Consider the following 23,982-nt stretch of genomic DNA (forward strand, 5'->3'; position numbering starts at 1 on the left):
AGTTTTACGAACCACTGGTCAAGACACAGAAGGTAAATTTCACGACCCACGCAAGGCTGAATTATTAATACAGTCGTGTACAGATTGGGCTAGAAAACTTGCCTGTGTCATCATAAGGTATTCTTATATCTAAGCTTTGTTTCAGCTTCGTCTTTATCGTGAAGCAAGAACAAGACAAGTGCAAAGACGCGCCGCCCAGTCTTATCCAGATGTGCTTGGACATGCATTTGCAAGAAAAACAAGCGGCTACGGAATGCAGGTTTCGCTCTTTTGTTTTGCAAATAGTTTCACGATTAAGGACCAACTTTTATTACTTTGTAGTCAATTTTTGATATTTTATTTGATCACTGTTGCTCAACTTACAAGTCTCGACCGAAGGTTGGGTGGCCGTTTAATTTGAATGAATCGCCAACCGTACTTCTCATGGTTATATTTATTGAGAAGGTCTAGAGCAGGGATAGAGAACCTTTTTCAATGTGCGGGTCACCAACGAGACCTTAGTCTTTAAAAAGCGCATAAGTGGGTCATACATTAAATTATATTCAATCGAATTTAGCAGCAAGCTTTTTAACACGGTTTTCACCATGGCTTCCTACAAGGTTTAGTCTGCTTAAGACTGGGTTTATTGTACGATGCGCGCAAAAATGTGCACCCGGAAATGTGCACACATTCCTAAATAAATCGTTCCATTTCAATTTCTGGATCATTTTGCCCAAAACGCAACGTTTCCTAATGGGAGTGAAAGTAGAATAGTTTTCTTACCATAACAATGAAAAGGTTTTGTTTCATAACGCATGAAAAAAAATTAACCGGACACAGATTTCGTACAACGTACGTTTTACTGTTACAAAAATGCAGTCTTAGTTTTTTAGAAAAAAAATATTGCTATTTTATAAAAAAATATAACTATTTTTTTATTTTATTTACAGTATAGTCAATAAATGGCTTTCAATTGAGAAAACAATAAATTTGTGAAACTAAAAACTTCCAACTGTCATACCCTGTTTAATTCTTTTACGAATAGCCCTGCCAGCCATTATCCCTACTACAATGTAGAAGGTGGTTTTAATCGAAATAAAACCGTTTCAAATTTGGTGACTGCAAGTCAAGCCAAACCAACGGTACAAGATTTTTCAAACAGAGAAAGATTCGGTAAATATATACTTTATATTTAAGATGTTTTACAAACTCCTTTGAATACTGTCTATATCTAAAAAAAAACTTTTAAAAAATATGAACCTATACGGGTAAACAGTGTTCATGTGGTAAAGTGTCTATTAAGCACGTTGTTTATTAGTATTTTCTTCAAGGATTTCATAAATGAAATAGTTTTGACAACATTTTAGATTGAAACGAGGAATGGATGGCTTTGTAGTTTGGTTAAACATTGAACCATTTTTATTGAAGTATATATAAATTTATAATATGCAGCTGACGATTATTTTGTCTATGCCAGTGGTTCTCAACCTTTTTGTTGTCGGGACCCCTTTCAAGTTTTCGATAACTTGCGCGACCCCCCAATTATAGTGTATGATACATGAACCTAAGTAAATGACAAACACATTTTAAAATTGGAACAATTCAAATAATGAAAAAATATAGTCTAGGATTCTATTAAAATTTGGCTAAAATGTGCTATGTAAAACAAGCTAAAGTTATGGTTCGAGCCCGGGTTACCAGATGCTTGGTTTAGGATTTGGACATTGTTGGTATGAAATTGTTGGTATGGTCAAATAATATTTAGCATGCACCTATAGTGCGAGACCAAAGGGAATCAATGGTGGTAACTGTTCTTGGTGAGCGTATAGTCGTTAACAGCAGTGCAAGGCTATCTGTAAATTCTATTTTCTTTTGCCAAAATTGCAACACCAAAATTTATTACTGAAATTCTGTGGATGTTTTGGAAAAGGCTATGTAAAAATGTATGATGCCGCTGAAAATATAAAAAAATAGAAAATACTTTGCCTGTAACCTATTGTAAAACTAGCACAAATTTAATGTAACTTGGCCTAGATTTCAATTTGGAACTAGAGCGCCCTATACTACACCTGACCCGACGCTTTTGTGCTGCCCAGAGTTAGTGTAGAAATAAGCATCAAAATCGTATTTATGTTGTTAAAGTTGGTATGAACAAAGTTTGGAGGCCTCGTGAGTCCGTGGTTTTACTTCATCCCACAATGTTTCAAATAAATTAGGCCAAATTAAGACAGAAAGCTTATTGTCCTAATGATTTACAAACCGTCGGGCACAGTAGTTAAAATTAGAACAATTTATCGTTTTAATTCAACTTATAGCAGTTTATCGTCCTAATTTCAGGTCATTCGCTCAAACTTTAAGCGTTAATTCATTTTTATTAGACATTGTTAGACTGAAACTACGTTTGATTCATTAATTGATAAACGCGACAGGTTCACTGCAGCAAAAATCACACAAAGATAATTGCTTTTGCTTCTATAGTGCTAAACTTTTAGTTCATATTGCCTAATTCTTAATTATTTACTTCATGGAATTCCACATGGTGACCCCCTAGACAACCCCTTGCGACCCCCTTGTGGGTCGCGACCCCCAGGTTGAGAACCACTGGTCTATGCTTCCTTTTTGGTCATTTGAGACCTACATGTGCATTTAAGAGTTTAACAATAGGGTAATACAAGCCGCGCAAAACTAAGTAATTAGATACATGTGGCTCTTGAGTCGCCGGTTGACCGACCACCCCTTGATCAATTCTAACACATCATATTTTTTTCAGTGACAGAAAGTCCCAACAACGGCTTCGAAAACCATTCGGCAGACGGACAATCTTGGGAAATAAACATTGACGCGTATAACAGTGCTTTCGTTAAGATCCCGGATCAAATCGGACAAATGAAGAACGAAACCGCGCAGCAACCTGAAGATCCCATTGCACCAGACTCACCTTTTCTCTGCAACTACGACGGGGCCCCTGCTGAATGGAGTTGGTTTCTCGGGTTTAACTTCGTCGTCATGTACATCTTTCCGATAGTTGTAAGTCAACTTGAGTCGTTTTGTCTCTTTAAAGTTCAAAGGGGTAGTATTGCAAATAAACTATTTAACAATGAATTATTTCAATGATTAAAAATGGGTCTATAAAACCCATTTTTTTATCATTTAAAGCAGTGTGGTCCAACTGCAGGCCCGAGTTTCACTTTTTTGGCCCGCGAACTGATAGTCAGCTTTGCTTCAATGTAGCAATATCACTTAAATTTTTGTTTCTTTGTTATTGTGATGGACAAAAAAACTTCGTAAATGATCCTTTGTGATTTCGTAACTATACCGTAGCTGAACAAAGGTGTAGATTTCAAAGTTAGTATGCATATATTATATGCCATAGGCCAGCGGTTCTTAACCGAAAGGTCTTACGCTCTCGGGCAGGAGAAGAAACTTTATGTCGAACTTTATTAACTTGGCTATCGGTAAACGAAGAAAATTTTAGTACTTTTAACAAAAACTGTAATGAGCTGTACCAGACTGTCGTTAAGTTTGAATTTTGTTTACGTTTAATTTTGAAATGCATCCGACAATATTTAAACTAAATTTTATCTTCACTAAAGGCGAAAATCCTTTTATCTTTCACTAAGGGGTGCCAAGCAATTCTAAGGGGGACGCGCGAAAAGGCATAGGAAAATTACCAAAGGGGGGGCGCGGCTGAAGAAAGGTCAAGAACCACTGCCATGGGCTATGTATAATTACAATCGCTCTTTAAAAACATTGGCCCGCCAAATAAAAAATAGATTGTTTTTCGCCCGCGATGAAAAGAAGTTGGACCACGCTGATTTAAAGTTAAAAAAATTCATTTCAAATGTACTAACCAAGTCAATTCTAAGTTCAAGTCATTAGTTGACAAACTTAAGTTCAAGCTTACTGTCATGGCAAGTCAGTTCCAAGTCGTTGCCATCAAAAAGTATTGTTAAGCTATTAAAATTGGCAAACGGTTAAACATTTTTGTAATATTTTTCTAAAATTTAAGGGCTAATTTTTTTTAATTCGAATTGTTAAATATTGCTCAGAATGAAATAAATTTATAGTTGTATAAAATTTAACAGTTAATATTTTTTTATTCAAATTACATGACTTATAGTTAACTGGGACTTTCTTGTCCAATTAATTACTTGGGATGGGGCTTGGATTGCTATTTGTCCCAAGCGCCTTAATCTGGACTCAGGTTGTTGAGCAATTGACTTGACTTTCACCGTATTTATTTCGAAGTCCTGTTTGGGCCAGCCTCCACTTACTCCACCTGTATTCCAGGTAATGTCGGTCAGCTATGGACTGATCGTTAGGAAACTAGCGAAGACGAAAATGCGCAGCGACAGCATCACGAGCGTGAAACAGGCGAACGGCAGAAAACGCAAAACGAGCGCCAAATCGCGCAAGGACAGACGCCAGGTGACCATTATGTGCGCCTGCCTAGTCTCTGCCTTCGTTCTCCTATGGCTTCCCCATCACATCTCTCACCTGGTTAAGATTGTTGGAATCGCTTTGCCCAACGAAAAGGTAACTGACCGAGACCAAAGGCAAGCCATTTGCAATGGTCACTCATTATTGCACTTAAATACGGCCTTTACGAAGTTGGTTAGGAAATCAATGTGACACAAAGTAACCAAAGGAAGTGGGCTCATTTGAAAACAGTGACTTGTGCATTTACTTAAGTCATTACAACATTGCCGTTACAAATTACATTTTTCTTTATTTCAGTCCCACATCTGCGAGGATTTATTAGTGGCTGGCTCCCTGCTTGCCTATTTCAACTCGGCACTGAATCCCTATCTGTACAGTTTTCTCGGAAGCAACTTTAAGAAGCGTTGGGAGTAAGTTTATATGGATAACTGCCCGGACTGACTCAACCACATAGCCCATAGCCCTATAGTCTAACGAGAAATCAAAATTAATATAAAGTACACCGGGATCCACAACAAACTAACCAATTAGTCGATTAGTTGAAGAGTTTCATGCAAATCAAGTCCGGCTAAAAAACTAACCTGCAGTGAGGTTTGAACTCACGTGTTGCGATGTTTAAATCACTTTAGAAAAGTATTGCTTTCTGTAAAACAGCCGTAATTTATAATACTCTATTTTTAAGTTATTTTCAAAAGCGTTCCCACTAGTGACTAGAACATGTTTCTTTTAAGGTCATCAGGTGGCACTGTATAAAGACATGTCGCATTGAAATCATGATTGTGTTCTACTTCATACATGTTAATTGCTTTCATTTCTATTTTGACCTGATTAAGCACGGCTGTGCGAAAGCTTGTCACGATTTTAATACAATTTATATTTAAAAAAGTGCCACCTGATTTCCCTATTTAAAATTAGACAAATACGGTCATTTGTAAGGAATGGTATTTTTTACTATTTTTACTCTATATTAGCAAACCAGCTCTATATAGCTTAAAAGACAACCAGGCGACCAATTATTTTCTCTGTCATTATAGACGTTCTCTTACAAGCGTCCGCAGAAGCATCAAGGTGCGACGACGACCAACATCATCCGGCAATTTTACAGCCGCATACACCCGAAAGAGCAAAGTACGAACTGGGGGAGAAGGCAGTAGTTCCACCACGGGAACTGTGATGACCAAATCAGAAAGGTATAACGGGGTTATGCATTGCAATCTATTACAAAAAATCAGGAGGGGATAAGGTTATTTGTTTGAAAGGGCATATTTTTCCCAAAACGAGATCATAAATTTAATTTTTCAAGATTTAATTTATTTTTGTGCTTCTTTGCAAACATTAAAAAACAGAGCATAAAGGATAACACAAGGACAGCGAAAGGACCTTTACGCTCATCAGAGCGAGCTGCCCATCGTAGTTCAGGCAATCTTAACCTATGTGTTGTTCTTGGACAAACTGGAGTGCCAATATGCAACTGAAGTTAAATTAATCGCGCAAAAAGTATGTTTATTTGGTTTTAATTAGTAAAACTATATACATTTTGCTTGGTAGGAATCCTGACGTGCTGAGCACCTATAAAGATTACCATACAGCGTGATAAAGTCTATATGGGCCGCATCGCGGTCTGCCTGATGCTTACGTGCGGCCTACCACTTATTTTCACTTCCAGTAGCCTTCATTTAAAACAATTGTTTCGCCTATCATCAAAACGTGTAGAACACGCGGTATTTGATGTAGACCTAATGTTTTAGGAGACTATAATCGAGTCTTATGTCGCATTCCAACATCCATCGAACACTTGTACCATCATTGTTAAGAAAGAGGTTTATTTTGTGGACCGTTTCGAGGAAATATATCTACCCAAAGGTGTCGTACCATGGCATGTAAACTAAATTTTTCGCGCTTCGCGCGATAAGGTCGCACGAGTTCACTCTCGAAGAGCGGGTGTTTAGAAGGCAATTTCTTTTATGACGTTACGGTATGACGTAGTTTGCGACGTCACCCTTTTTATTTAATAGGTTTTGCGGCCCATCAAAATTTCTAGTGGCAATGCGTCCCTTTCTTCTAAAAGGTTGGCATCTCCTGCTCTAGACAATAGGCCTACAGAAAAAGCAGCATGTGACTCATGACCCATGGTTATTGAAGCTCTGCACAATATCGCTTTATAAACGCGTAAAATTGCTTACTGCAGCTTATTACTTTCACAATCTATTGTTATTATGTTATGCAATGCATTGTTTTATAATCTAGGTCAGTGTTTCTTCGCGTTGCCAACATTTTTCTATGTTTGGTTTCGCACTGGCAATCAGGGCTGCGGAGTTGCTTAAAAACAATCCGTGTCCGACTCTGGCCGAAAATGAGGTTTCATTGCGTCTCGAGTCTGACTCAGAACTAAAATAAGGTGGATATTCCGCAATCCACTCATAGGGTCATGGAAAATATGCCACCAGCATATGCTATTCCATCTTAACAATTTACACTTTGCTGCCTAAATCAGGTTTGAAATTTGGTACTGCGCATGCCGCACACGTCGGACTCGGGCAGTTTTACCTGGTCTTACTCGAGTCCTGAGTTGGACTCAGCAGCCCTGCTGTGATCTGACATCTAATTTACGTATCTTTTTTAAAATATACTTCGATGCTTTATAAGCCGATAGCCCGATACCTAGAAGTGTTAACTATCAGTTGCGCTTTTTGTTGGTTTGTCAGCCGCACACACGCCGTGCTTACTTTTAATGTAGAACAGTGGCAAATTTTGCGGACCGATGGACCTTAAAAAATTAAAATCAACCCAAAATGTAATTATCGCTAAGTATACAACTTAAAAGCAAATAACGAAAACTTCAATGTATTAAGAAATTTGCTGCTGTCTTATTGGTATCACACGTATTATAAGTGGTTCTATTGAAGTTTTTCACATACAACTGGTCTTAAAGTTTAAGACTTAAACAAGTTGTAGCTTACTTTTGAACAGTTGGGCACAACCCTTGCAGCATTGTGACGTACGATAAAGTCCAAAGTAGACCATTAACTCTATGTTACGTCACAATGCTGCAAATTACGGAAGTATATAAATAAGTTCTGAATTTGATGGACCAGCCTTCAACATCTTGCTTAATTTTAAAATTGAGATATAAATTAGAGATAGACCGATATATCAGTTTACCGGTAATATCGGCCGATATTTGGCTTCTACCGATATATCGGTATCGGTAAATGTAGGCCGATACTTTTGCCGATATTTTAGTACCAAAATATGATATCGTTTTTCCTGTACAACAAACAACTTATCAATATTTTTATTAAAAAAATTTTGGTTTTAGCATTTGGTCAAGTTAATATGCAAAATAATAGTGTAATTATTAATAAAGGCATATAAACTAAAACATAATTAGAAATTTTTTTAGTTAATTGAAGTTTTGAAAATTTCTAAGGTAAAAAAAATCGGTATCGGTATCGGTCCAAAAACATGGATATCGGTCGATCTCTGATGTAAATTTGTACTAAATTTGGCGGACCGGCGGGAAAGTTGACGCGAACCGGCGGTTGAGAACCATTGATGTAGAATGCCCTGCTTTAACGTGGTAAACGTTACGCCAAATTTGGGGCATTGTGACGTAATACGAACGGTTATTGGTAAACAACAAGTATAACGCCCACAAAAAATAATATTAACAAAACACAGTTAAGACAACACAGTTAAGACACTTATTTGAGACACGAATTGGCAGAGTGTGCAACCATTTAGTTAGCGCTAGTGTTAGCGATGTAATAGTAATGCTAATGATGTGGTAGTAATGTAATGCTTGCACTTTCTTAAGGTGATGTGACGTGCGCGTTAAATCATTTGGCGTGCCATGCAAAATCATCTTGCGTGCCACAAGTGACACGCGTGCCAGGGGTTGCCGACCCCTGCTATAGTCACTATAGTAAACAACTTTCTGTAAATCGACTAAAACCTGTTGTTTTTTTGGTATTTTTTTGCTTATTGTAATAGTTAAGTTGGTTTGCACTGAGTGTATGAGTTAGGCCTGCCATATGTCGTCTCTTTTGGAAGGATTTGTCCCCTTTTCTCAAGAAAACTGAATGGTCCTCCGAGGAAGCTCAAAAATGCCCAAATGTCCTCTTTTTTCGCATTTCGAGTGAGTTGCTTATACTTTTAACAAGTCTTTTAGGCGAGAGGTTGTATTTATTTCCAAAAATACTTAAGCCATGAAATATGCTGAATTGCTTGTTTAAAAAGGGTTTCTAGGGCGCTCCAAGCAATTCGTAGGGGGGGGAGGCGAGCTCTAAGTTGATATTTAAATTTTTTGCTATGATTCTAATGGTATCGTTTTCGTTTTGGTTGTACACCACTCCTACAGCGTTGTACAAACTCTGTACAAAAAAAAATTGCGAATCTTCTGTTATCTAATTTTGTTTACTTTGTTGAGCAGTGCCATTCCATGTTTTCATATCATCGAAGGTATAACGGCCCTATATAATTATAATTTTTATAACTTATAGATAAACGATAAAAGTCCTCCACCGTTTATACTATTTTTTATCCATATTTTATATAATTGGATAACAGGCTAGCAACAGGGGGACGAAATGTTTTGCGAAAAGCCTCCTGATTTTACAGTTTAGCGCCAATTCAACCAATTAAATTCCATTTTTTTTCGCGCTTCGCGCGACCGACAGCAAACTTTACTATTTTTAAGTTGTCTCAGTGTTATTTAATTAAAAATTCCGAATTGCTTTTCGTAGGGATGCAACTCATAGAAAAATTACAAAGGGTGCCGCTGCTAAAAAAAATCGTGGATATGGCACGTATTTCTCAAAAGTAACAATTCTATTTACGTTTTACCTGCATGCAAAAAAATATTCTCTTTATGCGTGCTAAAAATATGGTAACCCTATTATCAGTACAACAATTTGCTGACTTTGTTTTGTGCTTTTGTAGCTTTATATCTCTGGACTCGAGAAATTGTAGATTTACAATGGTAAAACTTAACTGGTGTTAATCTTAACAAAAATCGACACAAGTCATTTTGTGCTGTTATATATAGACGAGATAGTTTTATCATATCATGCGACAAGGGTGAATGAAATCTGGAGATAGATGCTATAGGGGTGAACGAAACTAAAAAAGTTTAAGAAGCATTGATCTAGGTCACAAAGAACTTAGTAAATATAAATAAATGAAGTTTCTCACTCCTTATTCAAAGTGAAATATTGATGAAGAACACTTTTAGAAACGAAAATTAGACAAACTAAGCACAACTCTAAAATAAGCACGTTTCTTGAAAAATAAGCACACTAGTGTTTTCTAAGACACTGCATTCAAAAATAAACACAAATCTTAAAAATAAGCACGGTATGGCAACCCTGGGTAATGGGTATAGGTGTTTCTCCCGATACAAAGGCTGATTTGCAAAGACGTTATAGCTTAGTGCGAACGACAAACTAGATAATTCTTCAGAAATTACATATTGTACAGAGTCTTAGTCTACACAGTGGTAAAAATTCGAAATAATGTAGGGCGGATTTTGGCTGAAAAGATTCCCCTGACATCAGCAAATAATTGTATAAATACAAAAAAACGCGCGAAACTTTTTGTGCTTAGGTAGCCTAGAGTTGAAGTTGGTCAAAACATAATGAGACAATCATGGCTTCAATTGGAATGGGGCAGCTTTTGTTCCGTAACGGAGATATATTTTCTATGTTATAGGACACACAAGTGAAAGCATGGTAAAATTAATTATAGCTTGTTTTAGAAATAAAGCACTATAGGTTCAGTTCTAACATTTGAAAAATTCAAATATTTAAGTAAATAACTCTATCTTGACAATATGGCGCAGCAAGTTAGCGTCACTCTGACCCAGAGTTGCTCAATCTTTTTTTACCGCACGGCGCACCTGCAGACCTTTGAACACCTGACGTGCGACTGGCGAACGACGCCAGTTCTACTTTCGTTGGCCAGTATTTCTTATGAAACCAGCATTTTCTTATTCTTATGAAATACTTGCAATAAATAGGCCGTTGCTACCAGGCATAGTAAATATACTGAAAAAAGTTTTTATTCGTTTGCCGACGTTTTGAATACCTATCCAGGATGCCTTTATCAGGGAATGTAACACGCAAAGTAAAACGAAACAAAATAAGGAGATGAAAATGCGCTAAACAACGTTCAAAATAAAAAGCGATAAGAGCGACGACGTACGACTCAGTTGTTATCTTTTAACACCTAGCTGTCTGTACAGAGCTGGAAATAAAACGTTCGGTTGTATATTTATGCTACGTTATCCGGCAGCTGGTGGATATTCCAGGATTCACGAAACAGACTTTTACGATAATCACCTTCTTTTGCAATAAGTCACCACAGAAATTAATATCGTGGTGAAATTTGCACGCGTGCTGCGCCAAAGCTGACTTCAATTAGCGTCGTTTTTCCTTTTAGCCGCAGGGCATCGGTTAAGGAACGCTGGTCGAACAAAATAAAAAGTTACTGTTGCGTTCTTGTTTTTTAGAACTAAAAGAAACAGGAAGCTTTCCGAGAGCAAATCCTTTTTGGATTCTACCAAAAATGATAACGCCCAAGGAGAAACACATAAGGTCGTCACCAATTTGCAAAGCGAAGCAATTGAGGTCGCTTCTTCGAAAGTTTAAAGACACTAAATTTTTTTTTCACCGACTGACCTGCACATTGCAAATCTTCAGTTTTATCGCTCATCGGCCTTCGTTCGAGCTTGTATTACCAGCAATGGAAAAATTTGTTTTTGTGTGTCAACGTTACGCCGCATTTCAAAAAATCCGTATTGTCTCGTTGAATATAATTGAAAGTTCAATTCCCATTGCAACTAAGAAGAATTCGCATTTTTTCGCTCACGAAAAAGCAGTTTTGACGTTAAGTTTTCACCAAGTTTGTGACAACATCTTTGAAATTTTTCATAGTCCTGTAAAGCAAAAATCCTGGATGTGCCCAAACTCGATACACTATTCTGATGTACTGGACTTTTTGTAAAATGCTAATTGTTTAATTCCTAATATAATAAAACAGTCTAATTTATTTGCAGTGTATCAAAATGTATAGTGTCACTGTATTTTAAAACTTGAAAGTAACTAATTAACTCGGATGGTGATAGTTTCTTTTTAAAACTTTTTTAAATAGCTTTTTGTTCACATATGCTTTTGTTACCCACAATGTTGCAAATGTATGTTATTTATTTTAGTTTTTGTTTAAAAACAAGAAGCTAAAAGCCTTGGTTGTCAAGGCATTTAAAGTATATTTATTCATTTCTATATTTTGTTTATTTTGTTTTCATGTCTTTTTTGTGTGTATATAGCATATTATTTTCATCTGTAAATTGCGTGGCAAACAAGAGAGACACTTTCGTGCACTATTTTGAAGTCACGTTTTATTTATGTAGCACCAAAGTGGCTCTAATTAGCCTTATATTGGTGTCGCAAATTTCAGGCAGAAGAACGTTAATAGTTTTCCACTGGACTACTGCTAAACTTATTTGGAAGGGTAAAGTTTACCGCAACATGAGCCTTTTTTCCCAAATTCTTATGAGCCACTTAATTCGTCTAAGTCAGGGGTTTGATGCACTAGAGATTAATTACTAAACCCTCGAGACCCACACTTCAATACATATGTTCATAGCCGCAAAGCCAATGAAACTTTAACATTACTTAATTGTGTAATATGTACGGTTTTCAAATTGTTAAAAAGCGCGCACAGTGCAAAGATTCGCTAAAAGCAAAATGTGCGAAATTTTAGTATCTGTGGTTTTATTTAGTTTTGCAAATTAATTATAAAAGTCGGCATGCATATATAACAATCAGGGTTGCGATATCGGTTAAAAATAACCCGAGTTATTTTTAACGATTTCGGCACAAAGATATAAACCCGAGTCCCGAGAACTACTCCGGCCAAATGTGCAATTTCATCGAGTCCCGAGTCCGGCCCTGACTCTACAGCCTGTGTTCCGCCACTTTACGTAACTAAAATAACGTGCATATTCAGCAATTTACTTAAAGGGGTGTCGTATAATTTATTTACTTACAATACAAGGCTGGAAAATGCTCCACCATATGATTTTCCGCCTTTCAATTTACAGTTGGGGCCAAATAAGTTTTAAAATTTGGTACTACGCATGTCGGACTCGGGACTCGGGTAGTTTTACGTGGTCTTACTCGAGTCCTGAGTCCCGACTACAGCAAAACAAAACCGTCTCCTCGTGTCCCGAGTCCGACTCCGAAGCCCTGATAACAATGACGTGAGGTCATAATTGAAAATAGATAACTTTAGGTCTTATATGAACAAAAAATTAAGGCAGTATACTCTTCAACCGAGTATATGCTACTATTTACTCATGTGTAGCATATATACAAGATTAAAGTTCGGGTACCGGTAAACAACTTACAAAAGGTATCAGAAGCGTATTAAATCAGTATTCGTGCATTGCAGAATTGCTTTTTATTGAACAGAGGGGGATTGAGCCATGCCCCCCCCCCCAATAAAACAGTATTGTTTGCCTATTTTAACTATACGTAAAAGCACATTTTCACCAATTTGGGAATAAGTACGATAGCGTTTCTAGTATGCCTTGACCAATTTGGATATTTTTATTGGCCCAAAGGCGTCGTGCCGTGTGTCTTATCACACCGTCGAAAATAACAATTTTGGCAACCTAAAGCCGTTGTTTCGCTTTGCCCGAATTAATAACATCTTCGTGATAAAAGTAACACCAATCCAACTTAAAACTTTAACAAGTCAACGAACTGTGTAGTGTTCTAAATATTTCTTATTGTGGCATCACGTTTTGACGTGACTTGGTGACGTCATCCCCGAAAAATTTAAAAACAATTATAAAAATAGGCGTGGCTAGGGAGGAAACAGGGGCCATGCCCCCTCCAAAAAATGGTCAATAGTGTACTCTTAATAATTTGTTTTGTATTCCGTTAATGAGCAATACCACAACAGTCGATCACTGGCATGCCACATCAATTTTCATGCAATTTTACGATGTTGTTATTTTTACGTTTACTACATGGAATTATCATGGCATTACCTGCAAAAACCGTTGAGGCTTAGTGGTCTTTTACGTGTATGAAATCGTTTAAAACGTGCTTATTCTCAGCAAGTCTTTCGATATGTTTTCACACATAGTCATCGTGAAAGGACAATTAAAATGATCAATCAGGTTGTAACGAGTTGTAACTAGCCAAAATGGACTCCCAATCGAAGTGTCATTACATTATAGTATTGATGATTCGTTGTAATAAGTTATATTTTATTAGTTATATAAAGTATATTTATCTCTGTGAGGTAGGAGCTTCAGCGTCAAGTTATTAAACTATAGTTTCCTACTCAGCGTGTCTTGTCTTCATCTGCATCGAAAGGCGCTGCCCAAACCAAATACTTCTACTAATTCAAGTTCAAATTTTTTGCCTCCCCAAAACTTTTAGTCGATCTTTTCTACACTGATTACATCGGTTGATGTTTATTAAATATTACTGACAGTTTGCTGTCTTCAGCCATTCATTTGCGTTTTTTACCTCAAGAATTTTTACTTTTACATTAGAAAAAAATTTATGTTGCATTTCCGTAGAGTATAACAATGACAAATCATGCTGCATTATTATGAAAGATTCTGTGTATTTATGAAAGATTCTGTTATCATCTCTGTTCGAACGATACCAAGGTGGCTCAAACCAGAAACTCCCAAAGAATAACGCAAAAACACGAAATGATGTTGGAAAACGTGGTGTAAAGCATCACACTGAAGTATTAACAAAAGCGACATAGAATACAAAAACAAAAGGTAGTCAAGGCCGCCATAATCATACGCAAATGGTGCGTTGACAGAGACTGTTAGCAATTTGTTTTCGGAGAGCAGTTTTACTAGGTCGTCATTATAACTTTGCTACACTTAAATTTACGCTTGTATACCAAGTGTCAAATATTCAGCCTTCAGGACCGTTCCAAAAGACCAGCGATAACTTGTTAAAACCAAAATAATTTTGTTTCGGCAATAGTTTAAATTGTTTTGCATGTTATGTACAAACAAAACTGTCTTCGATTCAGGTTTATATACAGCCAAAATCCTGTAAATTGTCTACCCATTGATAATCACATTTGTGCATTTTTAACACTATTACCACGTAATTGCCAATTAACTGCAAACAATTTAAACTGAATGTTTATTTTAAACTTGGCCAGTTCGCTTGGTTAAATTTGAGAAATTCGGCTCAAATGTATAGTGTGGCAACTGGCCGCATGTCGCCCTTTACGCACATATGGGCTACATATACACATACATACATGCGATCAGCGGAATAATTTCAATTTTTACGCAAGTGGTGCTTACAGCGTTTAGAAATAATATCTTTAATTGGCTGGTTTTCTGATTTTGAAATTTTAAACGTAAAGATTATTTATTAACAGCAATCTTCTGACGCCTTTTGCAGCCGACAGTATGTGCAATAATGCAACGTTTTTCTAAGTTATGTATAGTTTCCGCTATTAAAACCAATAAAATTAATGTCGGCCCCCATGTCACTCTGTCACATTTATATTTCTAAACCGTCGTCATGCGTGTCAATACTTTGAATTAAGCGGTTTAGATAAAATAAATAATTGATTACCAAACACGCTTTGTTTACTAGTTATGTTTTAGTGAGTCTGACGTAGCCAAATTATCTCATGATGCCCTCAATACACCACTGACGTAATTTATTTAAGTTATGTAAACAGTTTTAAATGTACGGACCAATAAAAACGCTGCAAACCGTAAAACGCTAAAATAATGTGCAACAATGTTACTTTACTTTTTACGAATAAAAGTTATTTTTTAGACAGTCGTTTCCGTTGCAGTAACCATTTCCGTGTTTGGAGGATGGTGAACCTCTACTTGTGAAACGTTGTTAATTTGAACTAATGTCCTTGACGATTCGGAAGATGTCTTACTTCGTGATTGTTCGCTGTTTGAAGGCAAAATATTTAAAGGTATATGTTGATAGGCAAGGTCCAAATAAATTATTATGATTCGTTTATCTATTAGTTTTAAATCGCGTTGACCTACTCAACGTTTAAAACAAGTCAATTTCCTGGAACACCGGCACACCTGGAACAGTTTTGCGGCATATCGGTTGCGTAGCATTGCATTATACATAAAGCCTAAATTAATTCAAAAAGTACTGTTTTCAGTTTTGTTTTTTTTTGGAAGTACTGATATACTGATCGAGCAGTATACCCTCTTATAGTTGCAGCGATGTAATATCCTATTGGCGGTATACGTACCAGTTTATTTTAGTCATCACAGTCCGTAGGTTGCCGGAACTCCCTTCTCTAACCACTTTCTTGCTTTTGGTTGTGTTTCTGACTCCAAACGATCCGGAAACAGCGCTTTTCCGACGTCTGATCGTGTTTCGTGTTAAGCTTTGATGCAGAAACAAAAAATGTCGATGAAAACGTGTATGTTAAGATAAATATCTGATATGTAAGACCTGGTTATATCCAGGACAATCTAATATCACTACAACTCAAATGTACACGAAGCTTTAACATCAATATAAGTGCAATTGGATAAGCAACCGCGCAGATATATGGAGTTATTTTTTGTCCACGGTGTTTGGAAAAATATTATACTAAAATCTCTTCACAAAGAACGACGTTTATTGAAGGCGTATTTAATGAATTGTTTATATTTTAAATCTTAAATTGCCTATATACTTACAACAAGCGTGCTTTGAAGTTGTATCCCAAGAACGTGTACAGATACGGATTTACTGCCGAATTGAGATTAGCAAATACGCCACCGGCAATGAAAAGATTGTCGCAGACATAAGACTGTGAAAACAAGGTCAATTAATTTTGTCGTGTGACAATTTGTCAAAACACTCGTGAAATGAATTTAGATGTACATTACTGGTCTATTATACGGTCACAGTTTTAAAAATATTTATGGCCCATCAACAACGCAAAGGTTTTCGCTAAAATGTTTCCCATTTTCTGTAAAGACAATGGCCACTAACGCTTTTACATAGGTTACAAGGCGGTGGTCTTATTTTTTCGATAGAGTTGTTAATACTATTTGGGATAGCTACATGAGGGTTAGAACAAACGAAAGCTCTGTGGAAAGAAAGTGTCAAGGATTTATTATCAAATTGACTTTTTTTGTTTAGTAAACATGGGCCAAGTGCCCAAATCTAAATTTAGAAAATTAGCGACACTGAAACAGTTGTTTCTTGACAAATTTGCCGCAAATAACTCCGTACACAACCGTCATGTTTGTCTTTGTCCCAACTTAAACGAAAAAAAAATACCCTACTACAAGTCTATCCACCGAAGGTGTCACCGGTTAACACACAGCAATACAATGTCACAAATAATATAGGTTGCAAGCTGCCGGTTGAAACCGCAGGTTAGGCACATTTACGTGAGACAGCCTTAACAAATTAGTAAACCGAAAAGCCATCGCAGACTCGCCGAATTTGTGAATCTATGATGCAAGCAGGTCAGGCTAGAAAAACAACTAGCCTGCAGTGAGGTTCGAACTCACGACCGGTCGGGAACGTCGCTCTACCAACTGAGCTACATAAGTTCAGAGAGTATAGAGTCGAGAAACAACCCTAATCCAATGCGTGCAACATTTTGTTAGAACAAGCAACTTTGCAATGAAATAGTTATAGTTTGTACCATTTCCTGTGGCACGTCGATTCCGACAATCTTTGCCAAGTGAGCGACGTGGAATGGGAGCCAGAGTACAACGAATGTTGATACTAAGGAGGCGCACATGATCGTCACTCGGCGTCTGTCCTTGTCTGAACGTGTGCTCGTCTTGCGCTTCTTGCCGCTCGACTGTGTCTTACTCACTGTACTGTCGCTGCGGAACTTGGTGCTGGAAAATTTCCTGACGATCAACCCGTAACTGACCGCCATCACCTTAATAGTGATTTACAATTCAGCTGAGGCTTTTTGTAGAAATCCTGGCCAATTCTATTTTCGTCTTAAACCAGGGTTTTTTTAACTTTTTTTTACCTCGGACCCCTAGTTTATTTTTTGCTTCACGTGGAACAGGGTAGACAAGAAAATGTCAGAGATGACGTCATAAAGTAACGTCACAATACAAATAGACTTTACAAATCTGTTGATTGCGGTCCAAAAATGTAAAATTTAAATGGAGTCTAATTACATTCAGTGAAAAACCGATTACTTCTTAAATATACGCTTATATTTCAATTAAGTCTTCATGGACCCCCTAGAACTTGTTTACGGACACCCAAGGGGTCGATGGATCCCAGAACCCCTACCCTAAAATGCACTACACCAGTATTAAAATATCACTAAATTGGGAAAGCAAAACAGTTTCCTATAATAATTTAGCCGTACAATACGTGTAGGCTATATACTCCTATTGGTTTAGCCATTGCAAAACACAACCACTGCTTTTTCGCCTTATCGTTTGTACATGATTCGATTTTAATACTTGCGACAATAAAAGTTTTAAGCAAAACTCTGCAAAATATTCAACATTGCTAATCCGTTTACTAACGCTGTCAAACCGAACGACATCCCTATTTAACGGCTATTTGTTTTTTGTACAGTAAATCACCAATATATCGTGCTAGTTGGACTACTTGCAATTCAACCCAAGTGTACAGTTGCACTGGAATTAGTTTTGTTCGTTTTCGTACAAGCATATTATTTACAATAATACTATGTTTTTTTTAGGAAACATTTTTTGCTTTGAGGGCGGTCTTGAATTTTGCCTTCACTTAGTTGTCAACTATAATTGCTTCGGACAAAAGAAATATTAAGAAAGGAAAGTGTTTGAAACTATATTCCCGAAAAAGTTTGTTTTCAATTTGGGTCAGCAAATTCTCAATAAGTATATAAGGGTCTGCGTATTATATATTTCAAATTTATCGACTAACAGTTATAAGGTTTTTCACCAGAACACATTGTTTTCATTGAGTAAAAACTATTCATGATTGTCGAAATCGTTCAACAGCTTGTGTACATGCAGTTATAGTTTTGTATAGGTATACTGTTTCAAATGTTAAACTAAACATTCTACTTTTTTATTTTACCAGCAAACGGGTTCCATAGGAAATAAAGTTTAAAAGTCTCTGCATTTGCGTATACATTTTTATAGGCAAGATGTAAAACTCTTTCAGGTTATTTGGTAGTCACATTTGTAAGAAGAATTGTCCCCAATACAATGTACATTCCAACTGCGTGTGAATATAAAGGTTTCAAGTAACTTACTGCGACAGTCATGGGGCTTACCGTTATCGGAATGATGTACATGAGAAAAAAGTTCATCAGCAAAAAGCTTTTCCATGCTCGTCCTGTAAAGTGATAAGTGCATGAAGGAGGTAGTTCATCCGGCACCGTCTTGTCTGTGACTTTTAAAACAGATGAAAATGATACATCACCTGCTACCATTTGTGTGGGTTACGCTAAACCAGGGGTGTCCAACTCAAATATGCCGACGTGCCAATTTTTATCTTATAACTTCTTCCCGTGCCAAGGTTTAGCAACTATATTGTTTTCTAATATTAAAAGCGCTTTAATGCAAAAAATAAAAACGAACTAATTTTAGAAAACACAAGGCTTATTTTGTTTGCATTGTGAATAATTTTGTTTTGAAAGTAGACGTGACACATTGGCTACACAATAACGGTTTTCGCATTTGTTGTGGCTTAAAACAATTTAACAGTAATTGGCCTCTGTGAAGTGTATGAGTTCACACGATTCATACTATTGCACGGCTTCTTTGTACTGATGATACTGCTTTATCCTAAAACGGTCAAAACATGTAAATTCGTGCATTTATAGCAAACGTTGGACAAAAAATAAGTTTTCGGACTTACATAAAACTTCCGAACTTGCCGTGACTTCATTGCTGTGATGTTTGTCCACCGAATCAGTCGATGATTCGTCATCCCACGGCGTTCTGCTCTGGTTATTCGTTAAATTTTGGTAATACAGCATTTCTCCGCTTGAATACTCAGAGGAGTCGTTGTAGTCGGAATTTCCGTAATCTTTAAAACCTGCTAATTATTTATTTAACGTCTTTATGACACAATTCTGTTCTTGACACTTAACTGAATAACTGTTATCATTAAATACATAGTTGCAGTTGGTCATTAACTTTTATGGTATTGTTAGTCGATTCTCGTCCGCTTTTATTTAGTTAAATGTCCAGCTCTTTTTATAGCATTACTACAACTGTATATAGGTTACCTACCCTCGTTTGAAAAAGAACTCTTCTCGGGATCATTTGGCCTGCATTCTGAAAAGTTGTAGAAAAAAATAGTTTTAATGTACCCCGAAATAGGCCCAACATCTGCTTTCTAAACCAACTACAAAGAATCGACCTTCGGCAAATAAATCTTTGTAGTTGAGCTAAATCTTTTAAATTATAACTGCATATATTAGTAAATCAACAATGCGCCGTTGTAAAAAATAATTTATTCTAAACACGATAAGTTATCCCAATTGGTCTTTGTGGGCGAACCTTTAGTCAAGTGTATTCGTAGTCCCGAAATGCTGAAAAAGAGGTAAACTATAGTTCTATATATAGAACACATATAACCTATGCAAAACTAGATTGCAAGTGTCGTTATTTATATTTTGCTTTTAACATTTTTAAACTTAACCAGCCTAACCATTCATTTCAGCAAACTAATTAATAAAAATATTTAAATTCTGCCTTAAATCGTTTTTTGTTAAAATTAAAAAACGCAATTAAAGTTGACAAATCATACCTTCGTCGTCTTCCATTATTTGTCCCTCTCTAGGAAAGTTGTACCTAAATAAAAAATCAATTAAAGCTTATTGAAAAAACGTTCGTAACTCTTTTAGGCAATCCCAAAAGTATATATGCGATGCATGCAAGGAGTTTGACGGAAAATGGAATACTATCACCGACGGAATTAATCTGTAGCATAGTCATAACAAGACCTACATAGGTATAAGACCTGAAATCATGTGAATAGGACCTAAATCGCCAAAAAAAAATAAAGAACGTCTTAAATAACTCCATACTTATCCCCGAAACTCGAATATTGACTCTAGGAGTATAACCAGATCTAACCAAATTTATAAACCTGCCGATAGCCTGACTCTATAAACAAGGCAAAATCGGTGTTCAAATTTGCCGTACCGGCGAATAGTCTGAACGGTTCAGAGGCGTAGCTACGGGGGTAGCGATGGGGTACATATGTCCCGGGCGCCAAGGTACAGGGGCGCCATAATAAGGTTTACAAATGAAAAAACAGGCTGCTTCTACTTTAAATACAATGTTTTATTAAAATTTTGTTTTTGTATAAAGCAAGGTATATTATATTAATGTAAAATGTGATTAAACATGGAAGAGGGGGAGCAGATTTCAAAATTTGCCCCCGGGCGCAAAATACCCTTGCTACGCCTGTGGAACGGTTACTAGTGCAGAAAGAGCGGGTATACTTTTAACTATAGACATTTCGGCTTTACCCGCAAGCGCATTTAGGATAGTTTCCCATTTTTCGCGTGTGCATGGCCGGTATGCACATAAAGCAGAGGCAAACAACCCAGACTAGAGTCGCAATGATGGCTCCTGAACGCGGGTTGCGCAGACTCTGCAGTTTTGAGGGCGAAGCGCGGCAAACCGCAATGTAGCGATCCACGCTCATCACCTGAGTCGAATAAAAGATTCAGCGGTAAGTTTGTATATCCTTGAAGTATTTGCTTTCACTTACAGAAACGTGAGTTAATTGGGTAGTTGGGTCGTTGGCCAGTTTCTAAACAAGTTCTGTAAAAATGCGGAGTAAATTAACTCTATAACCTATAACTATATAGTCCTTAACGGCTATCAGTTTGGCATTCGCTATAGCAGCAAACTCTGTCATAGCTTAAATAAAACCTGCTCTAATAAAAAAGCGAGACAACGTAAAGTGCGCAAACTTTTTTAGTGTTGTTCCATTTTAAAGATGTTATATCGTTTTATTTTTACAATATATGTAGTTTCTATTTCTTTGCTGATTATAGCTTATGTAGAAATACCAATTACTCAAAATTAATACCATGGCGGTTTTTACGCTGTGCGATATCATATGGATATCTTTCAAGTTTCGATCGGTTGAAGTCATAATATTATGGTGAAAACCTATTTTTCCAAATTCATTGAAACTTCGTTTGACTAAATAAAAACCGTTATCTAGACCCCTTTCGAATTCGCCAGTTTTGTCTATTCTATGAAGACCTTTATTGTTTATGACTAACATCATTCATAAAACGGACTATACACTTTACCCATAACCCGGCAACCCGTATAGCACTTTCCCTTCCAATTCACACTACTAATCATTTCCCGAATGAGACTAGGAAGTAAATCAATTTCACAAACAAAGGGCTGTGAAAACTCTACCAGTCCACCGTCCTGCTGTAACACATAAATTTAAACAGCAGGTCGTCCAAGCAATAAAGTCTGCGACCCCCTGCTTTTCAATAGGTGAATGAAATGGCTTCATTAGCTTTACCAGCCAAAACTATACTGGGCATATTAGTCGACCTACTAATTAACTAATGTATTCTTCACACTTTTACAGTGACCTCCAGAATGTGTGTGCTCTGAGAGACTCGCTACGTATATCGCCCGACAAAAACGTATGCCCACCATTAGGAATGTTACCGAGGCGTAGTAGTTTAGAAAGAACATGCTTTCCCTGACACTGCACATCCACCCTGGGTAAATCCAGCTTCCATTGACGTCTTCGGACACATAGAAGGGCAACGACAGCAGGTAGAGGGTGTCAGCGACTGCCAGTTGCAAGACATACCTGGAACACCATTTATTTGTTATATGTACGAACTTTAAAAACAAGCGTCTTGGTTTAAGGTTTACGCAACGCGTAGCATAAGTGATGCCCATATATAGATCAGTTTACAACGACATATTATCATATCTTAACTGCGAGTCGTTTCAAAAAATAGTCCCACTTTCGGGTCATTAACAATACATCATAAACTATTAATAAACTTACAATTTTGAGCAGTGTTTTACAGTAAATTCTACGAACGAATTCGGAAATACAATTATTTTACGTGTAAAAAGAAAAATGCCTAAATGGAATGGTTAAATGAGTAGTCTTAGTCCGAAGTGTGCTTGTTAAGTATAGGTAGGCAGTTAAAAACTGATAAGGCCGCACATTTGAAATTATAAGGTTGAAAATCTCAACCACGTCTTTGGCTGGCTGAGTAATACAACGGCTCTCGGAGTGAATCGCTTTATAATATAGAGTGTAATCTATGTCAACCTGTTTTTAGTTAGGTGGGTGGGTGTTATAGACTGTAGACGAATCAACTTTATTTTCTAGATCGCGATCGTAACTTGAGTTGTTTCAAACCAGCTCTATTGGCTAATGTTTATTTTTTGAACTGACAAACTTTTTACATTAAAAGCATAATTTCATACAGCACTCACAAAAAGTAGCAGGCAAACTGTTTTCTGCATAAGTAGTGAGGTAAAATAAAAGAAAATAATTGTATTTTTCCAAATGACGAAGTCCAAATCAAGTCTTTGCCCATAAGACTTCCATACATTATACTTAAGTTAAGTCAATTCATTTTAAAGGTACTAAGGACAACTTTTTTCATTTTTTTAAAAACTAAAAGTATTCTTAAGTCAAGTCGATCATTACAACACTGGATATTGAGGTACAAATGCAACGGTTACGTCATAGGGCTTTGGAGCAGACGTAAATGTTAAATTGCCCGACTCCAGCAAGAACTGAGGTTTAAGGTGGAACGCTTAATTTGCAATATCTAGCATTTAAAAAGATTCACAAACAAAACACCACAATGGTTAGTTAAAAAATGTGGCGCCAACGAGGCAACAATTCTTAATTTCGTGAAGGGTTGCTGTTAAATTATGTGAATTCAGCCTTTAGTAGTAGCATAGCATCTTATGAAAAATGTCGGAGCCGGAGTTATTTTTTAAACATCTGGCTCCATGCTCCGGCTTCGGCTCCAAAGCCCTGTGACGTCAGAGGGTTTATTGTTAACTACTTGCTCACCCGTGCGTGACCGACTTCCTGTATTCCTTGAGAACTAGGATAACGAAGATGACGACAGTGTTTCCCACTAATCCGATGATGCAGATCAGAATCGTGAAGACCACTTTCGGCCAGTTGATTTCAAAGTCTTCTTGCCACATTGCAGTTACTAGTGTGAGCCTATGCTGACTCTAACAGTTTCATTTTCCGTAAAAAATATTTTAAACGCGATTAAAATTCATGAATCGGGTCCAGGTCAACGCAATAACCAACAATCTGTCATAAGAACTAACTTCATTTTTTGTTATGATGCAAATACTGGTAAAGTGGTACTCTGGTTGCTTAATCATCATTATATTCCAGTGGTTCTTATCCTTTGGTAACCTGTCGAACCCCCATGTTATTCTGCAATTGTTCGTCCAACCCCAAATTTATGCTCAGAACTCGTTTTTTCCTCCTAGCAGATGAAACTAGGCATATTTAAATTATAAACTTGTATTTATATAGGGTAAATTGGCCAAACTTTCAATTTATA

At 36.9% G+C, this 23,982-nt stretch overlaps 2 protein-coding genes across 4 annotated transcripts in view; one reads left to right on the forward strand and one right to left on the reverse strand.

Moving 5' to 3' along the window:
- The window catches only part of LOC146140879 (uncharacterized), a 33,001-nt gene that overhangs the window by 4,995 nt on the left and 4,024 nt on the right, over positions 1 to 23,982 (forward strand). For 2 of the 3 annotated variants that reach the window (XM_083391538.1, XM_083391540.1), the window contains exons 5-11: positions 146 to 259; positions 1,025 to 1,152; positions 2,750 to 3,006; positions 4,270 to 4,515; positions 4,717 to 4,829; positions 5,454 to 5,609; positions 10,928 to 11,800. In XM_083391538.1, the coding sequence (XP_083247664.1) occupies positions 146 to 259; positions 1,025 to 1,152; positions 2,750 to 3,006; positions 4,270 to 4,515; positions 4,717 to 4,829; positions 5,454 to 5,609; positions 10,928 to 11,066 (1,153 nt within the window). In that variant the 3' untranslated portion in view covers positions 11,067 to 11,800. Of the gene's footprint in view, positions 1 to 145; positions 260 to 1,024; positions 1,153 to 2,749; positions 3,007 to 4,269; positions 4,516 to 4,716; positions 4,830 to 5,453; positions 5,610 to 10,927; positions 11,801 to 23,982 lie in introns of those variants that run through there. The other variant, XM_083391539.1, reaches the window with a different exon arrangement.
- On the reverse strand, positions 15,122 to 23,608 carry LOC146140880 (somatostatin receptor type 2-like). The gene is made up of 11 exons (XM_083391550.1): positions 23,469 to 23,608; positions 22,070 to 22,232; positions 20,908 to 21,089; positions 20,181 to 20,224; positions 19,661 to 19,705; positions 19,284 to 19,463; positions 18,697 to 18,815; positions 17,104 to 17,349; positions 16,142 to 16,254; positions 15,706 to 15,843; positions 15,122 to 15,386 (listed from the first exon to the last, which is right to left on the reverse strand). The coding sequence occupies exons 1-11, from the start codon at positions 23,606 to 23,608 to the stop codon at positions 15,257 to 15,259; spliced, it is 1,500 nt and encodes a 499-aa protein (XP_083247676.1). The 3' UTR covers positions 15,122 to 15,256.

Source organism: Ascidiella aspersa, chromosome 6 (assembly GCF_963924565.1).
Source record: "Ascidiella aspersa chromosome 6, kaAscAspe10.2, whole genome shotgun sequence".
In the NCBI taxonomy this organism is placed as follows: domain Eukaryota; kingdom Metazoa; phylum Chordata; class Ascidiacea; order Phlebobranchia; family Ascidiidae; genus Ascidiella; species Ascidiella aspersa.